Here is a 15060-nt window from a genome sequence, read left to right on the forward strand (position 1 = left end):
CTGGGACGGGTGTGGTGCTGGGACGGATGTGGTGCTGTGACGGATGTGGTGCTGGGACAGGTATGGCGCTGGGACGGGTGTGGTGCTGGGACGGATGTGGTGCTGTGACGGAAGTGGTGCTGGGACAGGTGTGGTGCTGGGACAGGTGTGGTGCTGGGACGGATGTGGTGCTGGGACAGGTGGCCCTGGGACGGATGTGGTGCTGGGACAGGTATGGCGCTGGGACGGGTGTGGTGCTGGGACGGATGTGGTGCTGTGACGGATGTGGTGCTGGGACAGGTGTGGTGCTGGGACGGGTGTGGTGCTGGGACGGATGTGGTGCTGTGACGGATGTGGTGCTGGGACAGGTGTGGTGCTGGGACAGGTGTGGTGCTGGGACGGATGTGGTGCTGGGACAGGTGGCCCTGGGACGGATGTGGTGCTGGGACAGGTATGGCGCTGGGACGGGTGTGGTGCTGGGACGGATGTGGTGCTGTGACGGATGTGGTGCTGGGACAGGTGTGGTGCTGGGACAGGTGTGGTGCTGGGACGGATGTGGTGCTGGGACAGGTGGCCCTGTGACGGATGTGGTGCTGGGACAGGTATGGCGCTGGGACGGGTGTGATTCAGGGACAGGTGTGGCGCTGGGACAGGTGTGGTGCTGGGACAGGTGTGGTGCTAACGTCCAAGTTAATGTGGTTGTGGTTACTGTGGTGGAGGGAATCTGGGTTAGTTATGGTGGAGCACTATGGGAGGTCCCTATGGAAAGGTGTGGGTGTTGGGGGTTGGAGATATCGGTGTAGGGGTGAAAGGTGTACTCACCTAGTTGTGGTTGCAGGGGTTGAGTCATAGCTCCTTTCCCTGATGTGTGTGTGGGGTGGGTGGGAAGTATTTGTGTGTGGGTGGGATATGTGGGTAGTGTAACTACATTAGATGGGGGTCGGGATAAAATAGGCAGGTATAACTTAACTAATTTCTACCACAAGACTCTCCTTTGCACGATCTCTGCCCACCTCGGACCTTCACCATTATCAAACCAAACGTAAAATAACATAAAGAAATTTAACAAAATTAAACAAAAATAAAACTATAAACAAAAAACCAAAAACAACTGACCAGAAGCGAAAAACGTAATTAATATTACATTCGTACTCTGGAAAACCTCAGTGACGAACGGATGTAAGAAATCCACGAGTACAAGATCTCAAACGAAAAAAAAAATCTAACGAATGCATATCAGTGTATATACAATAAAAATATATATCTCAGTGCATATTCACCAAAGAATGTATATATATATCTCACTGTGTATACTTTAATCTTTAAGGAGCAACGTAAGCCAGCTATTAGTGTGAAGATTTCCCATCGTTCTGTCAGTAGTTTTAATCCAAACAAAGTGAGCTAGAATCACATGAAAGATTCTCTCTCTCTCTCTCTCTTTCTCACATTTTACTTTCCCTATTTAGCATAAGAATGTCAGGGGAAAATCAAACTAGCACAATGTCTAAGAAAGCTGAATTACGTCAAAGACCCATCAAAATTAACAAAAGAAATGAATTTAACCAATTTACACAAATATCAGAGGAGGTACTTAAGACACTTTTTGGAAAATATCCGAGAAGAAACTAACATAACTAATCAAGTAACCATCACATAGGAGAGAAATTTACGACGATGTTTCGGTCCGAGTTAGACCATTAACTAGTCACTACTTAATGGTCCAAGGCCGTTCGAAACGTCGCAAGTTTCTCTCAGCTAAGGGTTTGTGTACTGACATTACTGTTTGGGGTATTCTAAAGAGAAAATAAAAGGGACAATAAAGACTTTAATAAAAGCGAAAATAGAATTTATGAGAATATCGACCGACAGTTTGGTTACGATTTGGGCATAAGAGAAAAACAAGGTAAAAAAATGGAAGGAAAAAGATGAGGTAGAGGAGATAATATGAGGAAATGAAGGGAAAAAAAGCCGAGGTAGAAGAGGTAATGAAAATGAGGGGAAAAAGCCGAGGTTGAGGAGGTAATCAAAATAAATGAGGGGAAAAAACTGAGGTAGAGAAGATAAATAAATGAGGGGAAAAAGCCGAGGTAGAGGAGGTAAAAATAAATGAGGGGGAAAAGCCGAGGTAGAGGAGGTAATAAAAAAGAGGGAAAAGAAGCTGAAGCATCAGGAGATATGATAAATTTAAAAATAAAGATAGAGAGAGAAAATAAGAAAACTGCAGTGTGGAAATACACACAGAAATTGGTCATCAGACGCCCATGAGAGCCGACATCTACCATAACATCTACCATACAAGAAGCGGCTGAGAGGCCGCCATGGATAACTCAACGCTCAGGAGAGAAGGAAAAGTTTCTAATGATGCTCGGACTACAAGAATCACGAAATCGTAATAACATGACAGCAAACAAATCCTGAAACGGACGGGGGTTTGAAACCATGGCGAGTGGGTCCTAAATTTCACAGGTCAGTGTGTTAACGCACTGACCCGTGAGTTTGAAGACTCAGTTGCCTTGGATTCAACCCCACCCGTCCTGTGATTCGAACTACGAAAGGAGGGAGAGCCAGGAGGCGAATGGACGGGAAAAATGGATAAAGGAAAAACTGACAGAGGCGATGGTGACGAGGGACACAATCTCAAATTTTGAAAAAAAAATTTGAGTCATCGACACAGTGACAGTTTTTTTTATAATAATGATTTATTATTATTATTAGTTTTTTTATTGTTATTACTATATGACCCTTGTGGGTTTAGCACTTATTTATGATTATAATAATAATCTTATGATTATATGTATTATGATTACAGAACATTATATAATATATAACAATATGATTATATTATCATTATTATTATATAATAATTCTCTGTGCAAAAACAATATTTAGAAATTTGACTTAATTTATACTCCTGGTAGAAGAGCTAGCTTTATGGAGTTAGAAATTCTGGTGATTATAATTATAACCACAGATTTTTAAAGGGGGAGGGGGGTAAGCTAGTGGAAGGCCTCGGTCAGATGACTAAAAGCTTCAACGGTGGGTCATCATAAGACTAAGGCCCACGTCAGGAAACACTTGTCCTGTTTCCTGATAACCCTGACCTGACCTAACCTAACCTAACCTAACCTGAAGACCAGCGTCAGGAAACACTTGTCCTGTTTCCTGACAACCCTGACCTAACCTAACCTAACCTGAAGACCAGCGTCAGGAAACACTTGTCCTGTTTCCTGACAACCCTGACCTAACCTAACCTAACCTAACCTAACCTGAAGACCAGCGTCAGGAAACACTTGTCCTGTTTCCTGACAACCCTGACCTGACCTAACCTAACCTAACCTGAAGACCAGCGTCAGGAAACACTTGTCCTGTTTCCTGACAACCCTGACCTGACCTAACCTAACCTAACCTAACCTAACCTAACCTGAAGACCAGCGTCAGGAAACACTTGTCCTGTTTCCTGACAACCCTGACCTGACCTAACCTAACCTAACCTAACCTAACCTGAAGACCAGCGTCAGGAAACACTTGTCCTGTTTCCTGACAACCCTGACCTGACCTAACCTAACCTAACCTAACCTAACCTGAAGACCAGCGTCAGGAAACACTTGTCCTGTTTCCTGACAACCCTGACCTAACCTAACCTAACCTAACCTGAAGACCAGCGTCAGGAAACACTTGTCCTGTTTTCTGACAAACCTGACCTAACCAGCTTGAGATATTCAACAATTATTTTGGACTTCGCGTTAGACGCTGTCTCGATGTATTTAAGAAATATTTTCGATTCATAACTGGAGTTTATTAACTTCTATACATCTTCTTGAATATAATAATAATTAACTTCTATACCACGAGAGGGGAAAAATGGTGTCAAAATCCCTGCTCTCATATAATTATTATAACGTCCAGAAAACAATAACAAAAGCTCTCACAACCTCCATTAAAAACAACAGAAAACAATAACAAAAGACGAGAACATTGGCAAATGAAATACAAAATACATGGAAAGAAATTTTTACAAAAAGAATTTTGTAAGGAAAGGAAATGAAAAAAAAAATCTAATCCAGAGAAAAATATAACTGAGAAAATAAATTACAGAACATAGTCACAATGGCACCGTTGACTATGGCTACGGTGGCCACTGTGTCTTTGTATACACTATGACTACAGCTCTACTAGGCCTGCTCTCACTACTAGGCCTACTCTGCTCACTAGGCCTACTCAGACCACTAAGTCTACTCTCCCCATTTAGCCTAATTTACTACCTACTACGGCTCTGTGCCCGAGGTTGGAAGAGACTGGCAAAGTTGCAAATTGTGAAAGATTTAATCTCCTTTCTCTCTCTCTCTCTCTCTCTCTCTCTCTCTCTCTCTCTGTCTCTCTCTGTCTCTCTCTGTGTTGTGCAGTATTAACGCGGCACTCAGTATATTCAGCAATGTCTAGAGCAACACACTGCTGTACCACAAGTGTTGGGAGCAACACACTGCTATACCACATGTGTTGGGAGCAACACACTGCTATACCACAAGTGTTGGGAGCAACACACTGCTATACTACAAGTGTTGGGAGCAACACACTGCTATACTACATGTGTTGGGAGCAACACACTGCTATACTACAAGTGTTGGGAGCAACACACTGCTATACTACATGTGTTGGGAGCAACACACTGCTATACTACAAGTGTTGGGAGCAACACACTGCTATACCACAAGTGTTGGGAGCAACACACTGCTATACTACATGTGTTGGGAGCAACACACTGCTATACTACAAGTGTTGGGAGCAACACACTGCTATACCACAAGTGTTGGGAGCAACACACTGCTATACTACATGTGTTGGGAGCAACACACTGCTATACTACATGTGTTGGGAGCAACACACTGCTATACTACATGTGTTGGGAGCAACACACTGCTATACCACAAGTGTTGGGAGCAACACACTGCCATACCACATGTGTTGGGAGCAACACACTGCTATACTACATGTGTTGGGAGCAACACACTGCTATACTACATGTGTTGGGAGCAACACACTGCTATACCACAAGTGTTGGGAGCAACACACTGCTATACTACATGTGTTGGGAGCAACACACTGCTATACCACAAGTGTTGGGAGCAACACACTGCTATACTACATGTGTTGGGAGCAACACACTGCTATACCACAAGTGTTGGGAGCAACACACTGCTATACTACATGTGTTGGGAGCAACACACTGCTATACTACATGTGTTGGGAGCAACACACTGCTATACCACAAGTGTTGGGAGCAACACACTGCCATACCACATGTGTTGGGAGCAACACACTGCTATACTACATGTGTTGGGAGCAACACACTGCTATACCACAAGTGTTGGGAGCAACACACTGCCATACCACATGTGTTGGGAGCAACACACTGCTATACCACAAGTGTTGGGAGCAACACACTGCTATACTACATGTGTTGGGAGCAACACACTGCTATACCACAAGTGTTGGGAGCAACACACTGCTATACTACAAGTGTTGGGAGCAACACACTGCTATACTACAAGTGTTGGGAGCAACACACTGCTATACCACAAGTGCTGACTCATGGGTTTTTATTTTTTCATAAAATTAACTGAACTTATTTCTCGTCGTCTTCATTATTTGTTGGAATTTGTATGAGTGTTTTGATTGCGTGACCCTCTCCTGATTGGTTACTTTGTGATGTCTTAATGAGGCTTTCCAGCCAATGAGAGCTCCGAGCTATGTGACTCTCGTGAATGGTTGCCTTTACGGTGCCTCAGAGCAGCTACGCAGCCAATGAGAGCCCCGAGTTACAAGGTTTTGTCGTGATTGGTTATTTTGCCGGTACGTCAGAGATGCGTCCTAACCAATGAGAGCCCCGAGCTGAGCCCTATATCGTAATACAGTACTCCAAGTTGCTTCACTATTTTTTTTGAACAGATGAATTTGTAAGCTAAGAATAGTTTCCTACCTCAAATCATTTCAAAGCCTACCCCTATCTACTGTATATAACCCGCCCCCAGGATGCGACCCACAACAGTAAGCTAACACCCAGACACCTACTTACCGCTAGGTGAACAGGGGCAACAGGTGTTAGGAAGCATTGCTAACGTTTCCACCCTAGACATGCAAACAACGAAGACTGTTGTTAGGGAAGGCGGAGATTAAGTGGGGAGAAAATTTACAGTATTTATCCTGCGCAGCCCTTCAATTTATATCTGGCAACCCATAACCTGTGTCAAGTGTGTGTGATACATTATCCTGGACACGGTTTCCTAGCAACGCAAACGAGAATGATGTGAGCAGAGGAGCATCTCCAGTGTCCCTGCCTCTTCAAGGGGGGCTCCTTGGCGTGGTGAAGAGGCTCTTGGTCTGAGGAATTAGCCCTGTCGGTCTTCTTCCTCAGACCGAACCTAATTACCCCCCATTCTCCCCTCCCCTATCCCATCCTCCCCATCCTCCCCTTTTTCCATTCCTCCTCCTCCTCCTCACCCCTCCCTTTTGCCCTTCCTCTTTTTAGCCTTCGTGATTTCTCCCACAGGCGCGCTAGTTCCTAGGTAGGGGAAAGGACACCGGGGTCGATCCCATTCCGTTGAGGTTTCTTGGCGGTGGCGTAGTTTGCCGTGGAATCTGGATTGCCTAGGGATGTCCCGATCCCTCTCCGGTATCCCGGAGTAGCTTTGGGTGTCTTTTGGGCGACGGGTGTATCTCTGGAAGCCACCTTTCGGATTCCGGGGGTGGTGGCTGAAGGAGGTATGCTTTGTGGCGGATATCCGGCCGCCCTCTCTTTTGTCCACCGAGGTAGCTCGGCAGATGTGAGGTTGCTATCCCGGATTGCTGGTTTACTGGCATGAAGGGTAGGGTATGGCACGGGTTCCATGCTGCATCTGCGCTACTAGCGGTGTCGAGTCCTCTTGGGCGCGGAGGGAGATTTCCGGCCCTTTCATTCCTCCTGGGAACTATTCCTCCCCGCTCCCCCCTTTTTTTATTCTTTTTTTTGTTTTTATTTTCTTTTCTTCTTTCTTTTTTTTTATTAAAAACAAAAAGCAAAGGAGTAACCTAACCATGGCAGCCCTAGTCCATGAAACCACTACCCCCGGGCCCCTTCTTGATACCGCACCCCATTCTGACCCTGCCTTGTGTTTAGACCACTCTTCGGACACTCCTGATGCCCCTGTACCTCTTGCTGGTGCTGTTTCCTCACCCGCTTCAGGTACCGGGGCTTCGACTGACTCCTTCGATTTGTCTGAACTCCGCTCTCCTTTGACTATGCTTCCGGCTTCTCCCTCTACGGTACGGCAATTTTCGAATCGCCCACCCATTTCATGCCGGACCAACTCCGGTCCTACTCCTAAACGCCAACGTCAATCTCCTGATGATGCTCCGTCGTTACCTTCCCATTCTACTCGGAAACGACCGACACGTCAAGCACTCCCTCTCCACGCTCAGTTTCGGACCACACAATGGACTAAATTCTTTACTTTAAGACCAACTTCTTCTTCTGCCTACCTTTCTGACCATAGTATTGCCAAAGCGCTCCTGCGTCATGTTGGCAGAGATATTTCATTTCACGCTCTCAAGAGCGGTACGCGCATCGTCACTGTCCAGAATGCTACCCAAGCTCATGATCTTTCTCTCCTTTCGAATATCGATACTACTCCTATCACTATTGAAAAACATCTTTCTCTCAATTCTTGTAGTGGTACTGTCATTCTGCCCCATACCATAGTCCAACAGAATTTCCAGTCATGTGGCAATGACATTTTTGAACAGCTGGAACTCCAGGATCTCCCAATCCTCAAAGTAGACACTTATGTCCTTCCTGCCCGGGGGCGGAGACGTTACCCTTGCAATGTGGCTCGTTTAACTTTTGACAGCCGAGAACTCCCGTCCTCTGTATATGTCGCGGGACATCGGTTACAAGTTCGAAAGGTGATACCTACACCGCAACAATGTAGAAATTGCTGGCGTTTTGGTCACCCAGCGAAATATTGCAGATCTATGGCCGAATGCCCAGTCTGTGGTGCCGACAACCATTCTAATACATCTTGCAGTCAACCTCCATCTTGCCTTAATTGTAATGAAGCTCACCCTTCGTACTCCCGCCGTTGCCAGGTCTACTTAAATGAACGTGAAATCCGTTGCCTCAAAGAGGCAGAAGGTCTCCCTTATGCTATGGCAGTTACTCATCTCCGCCTCCAAGGGAGACTACCCCGTGTTTCTTATTCTCGTGTTTCCAAACATCCCCCCACTTCTGGGGTCCCATCTTCTGCAGCCTCCTCTGTTGTTACCCCTCCCATAGCCATTACGGCATCTAATCCTTTTGCTGTCCTTGGCTCTGACGTCCCGACTACAACTCAGTCTGTTCTCACATCTTCGCGTCCTTCCTCACAAGCCCCAGTATCGACAAGACCTCGTACGACACCTAATACCAATCGCCCCTCTACTCAGAAGTCCAAAAAATCCACATTGCTCAAATCTTCTTTGCCCCTTCCTTCCCTTCTTCCACCTCCACACGTTACCTTTCCAGTCTCTGTACCTAGTTCTTCCCCTCTCTCTGGCTCTATTACAAGTGTGGAGATTCACCCTCCTCCTCGTACTATGCCTTCCACCCCCGTCCCCTCCCAAGTTTCTCCCTCTTCTGTCACCTCCCAGGTTTCTACCTCTTCTGTCCCCCCCCACACTTCATCTCCAGTCCCTTACACTTTTCCCTCCCCCTCTACTTTGGTACAGTCCATTACTGTCCCAATCTTTACTCACCCTCCTCCTCCTATCTCCAATATGGTTTCCCATACATCTTTGAATTCAGAAACACTTGAAGCCATTTCAGAATATATTGCAGAGACTAAACCTTCAATGGACACTGATTCACTTCCTGTTCCTTCTCTTCCCTCTCCTCCATCTTCACAACCCCATTCTTCGCAACGCTCCGTTCCTTCGCTACTTGAACATCTTCCAATGCCACCACACGTTGACTTTTCTAACCCCTCTAGTCCGTAGGTGCCTTTACCTACAGATTCCTGATATTTTCTTCATCGCCAATCATGGCCTATTTACAGTGGAATATCCGCGGCCTCAGGGGTAATCGGGGTGAGCTTCAGATGTTGCTTTCCAGGTTTTCCCCTGTTGGTGCTTGCTTACAAGAACCAAAATTACACTCGGCTGTTTTCCAACCTATCTCAGGCTATAATTTATTGTATTCTTCGGATCCTTTCTCAGATGGGACCTTTAATGAAAGTGCCCTTCTTCTACGCAATGATATTCCGTACTGTCAACTATTTGTCCATACCTCGCTGCATTACACTGCAGCCCGTATCCACTTGAATAAGTGGTTTACAATATGTTCTTTATATCTCTCTCCTTCTCGAGCATTTTCTATCCCAGACTTTGCCTTTCTTGTTTCATCCTTACCACCACCACTTCTGTTACTTGGTGATTTTAATGCCCACCATTTCCTCTGGGGGGGGTCTCATTGTGACTCACGTGGCATTCAGTTGGAGGCTTTTCTTGCCTCTCACCCCCTCCATGTTTTAAATACGGGTACTCCCACCCATTTTGATCCTCGTACTCATACTCTCTCTTGCATCGATCTATCAGTCTGCTCTTCCTCCACTGCACTAGACTTCACCTGGTCTGTTCTACCAGACTTACATGACAGCGATCATTTTCCGATCATTCTTACTTCTCCTTCCTATTCACCACCTTCCCGTAGGCCTCGCTGGCAATTTGATCGGGCAAATTGGGATCTTTACTCACACCTCACTGCTTTTAGTGAGGTTCCTTCTTCATCCTCCATTGATGAGCTCCTACACATCTTCTCGACATCAGTTTATACCGCAGCTTCTCATTCTATACCCCACACCTCAGGCAGGCATTCTCAGAAGTGCGTGCCTTGGTGGTCTCCTGCTTGTGCTCGTGCAGTACGTTTGAAACGTGCTGCATGGGGCAGGTACCGGTACAATAGAACCGCTGAGAGACTTGTTGATTTTAAGCAGAAGCGTGCGATCGCTCGCCGAGTCATCCGTGAAGCTAAACGCACTTGTTGGCGAGACTATGTTTCCACCATCACCTCTGCTTCTTCTATGAGTGCAGTCTGGAAAAAAGTGAGGAAATTGAGTGGTAAATACTCTCCTGACCCGGCTCCTGTTCTACGGGTCACTGGTGTTGATATAGCAAACCCTCTCGACGTTGCCATTGAACTTGGCACACATCTGGTCCGTATTTCCCGAGGGCTCCATCTATGCCCCTCGTTTCTTTCCTCAAAGTCTGCCAGAGAGTTAGTACCCTTGGACTTTTCTTCTCTCGGAGAAGAACAGTATAATGTGCCTTTTACACTTCAAGAACTGGAGGCAACGCTCTCAGCTTGCCGATCATCGGCAGCTGGGCCTGATGACATTCATATTCGTATGTTACAACATTTACATCGGTCAGCCCTTGTAGTCCTCTTACACCTCTTCAATCTTATTTGGGCACAAGGAGTTCTTCCCCAGCTGTGGAAATCTGCCATTGTTCTCCCTTTCCGCAAACCGGGTACTACAGGACATGATGCCTCCCACTATCGCCCCATCGCTCTTACAAGTGCAGTTTGCAAAGTGATGGAACGCCTCGTAAATCGACGTTTAATGTGGTATTTAGAGACTCACAACAGTCTCTCCGCTAGTCAATATGGCTTTCGTAAGGGTCGTTCTACCATAGACCCCTTACTACGCTTGGATACGTATGTTCGTAATGCCTTTGCGAATAATCACTCAGTTATTGCCATATTTTTTGACCTTGAGAAGGCATATGACACAACTTGGAGGTATAATATTTTGGCCCAGGCCCATTCCTTAGGCCTCCGAGGCAATCTACCATCCTTCCTTAAGAACTTTTTAACTGACAGACATTTCCGTGTTCGAGTCAATAATGTTCTTTCCCCGGACTTCGTCCAAGCTGAAGGTGTCCCTCAGGGATGTGTTCTAAGCACAACACTTTTTCTCCTTGCTATAAATGATTTGGCCTCTGTTCTTCCACCCAATATTTGGTCATCACTCTATGTTGATGACTTCGCTATTGCTTGTGCAGGCGCTGACTGTCACCTTATTGCAGTTTCTCTCCAGCATGCGGTCGACCGTGTTTCCACTTGGGCCACCACACATGGGTTTAAATTTTCAAGTACCAAAACTCACCAAATTACTTTCACTAGACACTCTGTTATCTCCGATCATCCTTTGTATCTCTATGGCTCCCGTATCCCCGAACGTGATACAGTCAGGTTTCTAGGCCTTCTCTTTGACCGTCGGTTAACCTGGAAACCTCACATTACCTCTCTGAAGGCAACTTGTCACAGCCGGCTAAACCTTCTTAAAACCCTTGCTCATCTTTCCTGGGGAGCTGATCGTCGAACTCTGCTTCGCCTACATTCAGCCCTCGTTTTATCGAAACTCGATTATGGTGACCAGATTTATTCCGCGGCCTCTCCTGCTACTCTCTCTAGCCTTAACTCTATCCATCACCAAGGCTTACGTTTGTGCCTTGGTGCTTTTCGCTCTTCCCCTGTTGAGAGCCTCTATACAGAAGCAAATGTTCCATCCTTGTCTGATCGCCGTGATGCCCATTGCCTTCGTTACTATGTACGCTCTCACGATCTACACAATCCTTCCATTTATAGAATGGTCACCGATATTAGTAGACATTCTTTATTCGTTCGCCGCCCCTGTTTGCTCCGTCCCTTTTCTCTTCGCCTACTTTCACTCTTGTCTTCCCTTCAGTTACCACCTTTATATGTTCATGTAGCATCTCACTTTTCCCTACCCCCCTGGGAAGTTCCAGCTGTTCGGGTCTGTTCTTTCTCACTCCCTTGCTCGAAAGCTCAACTGCCTACGGTGGCTTCCCGCTCTCTTTTTCTTGATCACTTCCACTCTCATTCTCATGCCACCGCTGTGTACACAGATGGCTCTAAGTCTTCAGACGGCGTCGGATTCGCAGCAGTGTTTCCGGACAGCGTCGTACGAGGGCATTTACTATCTTCAGCTAGCATTTTTACTGCTGAACTGTATGCCATTCTTGCAGCACTTATTCGTATCGCATCTATGCCTGTGTCATCATTTGTAGTAGTCTCAGACTCCCTTAGTGCTCTACAGGCTATACGAAAATTTGATACATCTCATCCCCTAGTTCTCCGTATCCAACTTTGGCTACGCCGTATCTCTACCAAACATAAAGATATTGTTTTTTGTTGGGTCCCTGGTCATGTCGACGTACAAGGCAATGAACAGGCAGACACTGCTGCGCGGTCAGCAGTATATGACCTACCAATTTCCTATCGAGGTGTTCCATTTCTGGACTATTTTGCTGCAATAGCTACCCACCTTCGCACCCGTTGGCAACAACGTTGGTCAACTCTGCTCGGTAACAAACTTCATTCTATTAAACCGAGCATAGGTTACTGGCCGTCTTCTTGTCATCAGTGCCGAGGTTGGGAGACCACTCTCTCCCGCCTTCGCATTGGCCACACTCGTCTTACTCATGGGTATCTCATGGAGAGGCACCCTGTTCCTCTCTGTGAGCAGTGTCAAGTTCCAGTATCGATTAGCCACATTCTGTTAGACTGCCCTCTCTATCAACGAGCACGCAGAATTTACCTCCAACGTCGTCTTCGTTCTCCTACTCTCTCTTTACCTTCCCTTCTTGCTGATGGACCCTCCTTTAATCCTGACTCTCTCATTGACTTCTTGACAACGACTGATTTACTCCACAAACTCTGATGATACTTTTCGCACTCCCCTCAGCCCTTTCTGGTTCAGTCTCTTGCTGCCCTTTACCCTTTCACCATCCACTGCCCCGCTGTTATCCGTAACCTGTTGCTCATCCATCTCCCTTTTGCCACCTGATGCCCTCGCTTCCTTCCTGCCCTGCAGCGCTGTATAGTCCTTGTGGCTTAGCGCTTCTTTTTGATTATAATAATAATCCAGTGTCCCTGGAGCTTGATGTTCAAATTAAAATGGAAGTAAAATCTTGATACGGAAGGAAATAAGAACTAACAATAGAGGAATGCCTTATCCCATTTTGCTGTGTTAACCTAGCTGCTTTGACCCCTTGTTATTATTAATAACACGAGGAATCACCAGCATTATGGTTCCCAGCCACCTTGAATGTGATCTATCGTACATAAACCCCCAGAATTCTTGTGACTAATATTCTAGCATGAGCATGCTAGCAGTCTGTATGGGTAAGTCACAATGCTTCAGCTTGTAACTACAAGTGGTATAGCACGAAACGGAATATACTGAGTGACATGTCAATACTTCCTCCATCACTGAGTGCCACACCACCACTCCAACATCACACTGCCCCAACACTGCCTACTCCTTCACAACCAATACCTGCTTAAGCCTCGCCTGAGAAGACAACAAGAAAAGAAAAGAAAAAACACAATTAGTTAGCTTAAAAAATAAAAAAAATACATAAGTTTATGGTACAAATACAGAGTATAAATTTTTAAATATATTTTGGTGGAAGAGCTAATATATATAGAAATATATAGAAAGTTTAGATATAAAAGGGGAGAAAGTTGCAAACTTGATCTGCAGATTGTCTCTTAAGTTGCAGATGTTGATCATGCTTCCTCGTGAGATCAAAAATGTTGTCTCCTTGCCCTCTAGATCAGCATTCAAGATCTAAGTTATCTCATCTACCGACTCTATTAACTCTAGTGCTACTTACCGTGGATGTACTTGAAAACTCAGCTATACAAAAAATGGGCACTGCGGTCATCTAACTCCTGACAGCCCAGAGCTACAGAGGGTCCACTGGTGTGGTCTTCGTGGGCTAACTAAGTCATGCATCAGGTAAGATTCCAGGGGATTACCTGCTGAGGTTGGACTCTGGGCTGGGCCTTTGTTTGGCCCTGAGGCAGGGCTTTAGCTTGGCCTTGAGGCTGGGCCTGAGGTTGGGCTTTAGCTTGGCCCTGAGGCTGGGCCTGAGGCTGGGCCTGAGGCTGATCCACAAGTGACAGAGTACGAGACTGTCTGCGGGACTGTGGTGTCCCTGGCGACCCTTGCTGTCTCTCAGCCTTTACAGAGTGAAGATGGAGGACAGGCAGAGAGAAGAAAGAGAAGAAAAGCAGGCAATGAAGGAGAGGGGGGGAAAATATCTGAAAGATTAAAACGAAGCAGCATCATACAAAAATGACAGCTGGGACAAAAGTAGCTTGAGATGGCCGTGTCCCGAGCCTCGCCCGCCCACGGGAAACGGAAAAGTAAAATTATCATTAACAAATAAGAATAGTCAACTCTACTAGCAGCATTACCATTCGAAGACGGATAGAGTTTAAGATAAAGATAACGAGAGTTGCAATGAGATGCATCCGGAAGGTCTTTATGAAATGCTGGTGAGGAGAGAGAGGAGGAACATGAGAGAAAATCGGCGCATTCCAAGCTTATACAGAAAGAAAGGACGCTCTAGGAAGTCCAGCTATCATCAACTTCTCCCTGGGCACACTCAACACTCTAGATTACTGGTACTTGGAGCTGGTATCAAGGCCCAGTCACTCAAGTTCTTGTACCTGCGCCTGGTTACTTGAACTTTCATACTAGAGCTCGGGTGTCCGTATCAGTCACTCGAGCTCTCGAAAACAAGCTCTATAATCAAGCCCTGGTGCTTGTGGTCTGGTACTGCATGCCTGGTACTCAAGCCCTGGTACTAGAGTGTCTGTGTTTGCAGGTAAGCGAGAGGATGACAAGCTGCGTAAGTCCTCACACGGAGACACGAGAGTTAGAAAAGCGGTCAAGTCTCGTGTGAGAGAGTACGAGACTAAGCGGAGACTTCAGCCTTGATTACTTTACTAATTACCTCGTCACTGGCTCCGTCCGGCTTTAATTAAGGGCAACAACTGGGTGTTAGTCATCCACGAAAATAAGATCACGAGAACAAGACATATCCTTACACCTATACTAACTTACTGATTATTCTCTAAGGTGTGCAAATTTATATCTGGATTCAATCCTAGTCGGATGTACAAGATATATTTTCAACTACTAACTTAATGACTGTTTTTTGAAGTGCACGGATTAAAACTGTCCACAGGCCTAGCCA

General features: G+C 46.0%; 1 protein-coding gene across 8 annotated transcripts in view; it reads right to left on the reverse strand.

The window, feature by feature from the left end:
• Positions 1 to 15060, reverse strand: part of Syn (synapsin) — a 201943-nt gene that overhangs the window by 65104 nt on the left and 121779 nt on the right. For 4 of the 8 annotated variants that reach the window (XM_070103081.1, XM_070103080.1, XM_070103076.1 and 1 more), the window contains exons 5-6: positions 13835 to 14038; positions 13350 to 13364 (exon numbers count right to left, since the gene is read on the reverse strand). The exons of 1 other annotated variant lie outside the window; for it this stretch is intronic. In XM_070103081.1, coding sequence (XP_069959182.1) covers positions 13350 to 13364; positions 13835 to 14038 — 219 coding nt within the window. Of the gene's footprint in view, positions 1 to 13349; positions 13365 to 13834; positions 14039 to 14817; positions 14839 to 15060 lie in introns of all 8 variants that reach the window. 3 more of the 8 variants (XM_070103075.1, XM_070103078.1, XM_070103077.1) reach the window with 3 other exon arrangements.

This window comes from Cherax quadricarinatus, chromosome 84, assembly GCF_038502225.1.
Source record: "Cherax quadricarinatus isolate ZL_2023a chromosome 84, ASM3850222v1, whole genome shotgun sequence".
NCBI lineage: Eukaryota > Metazoa > Arthropoda > Malacostraca > Decapoda > Parastacidae > Cherax > Cherax quadricarinatus.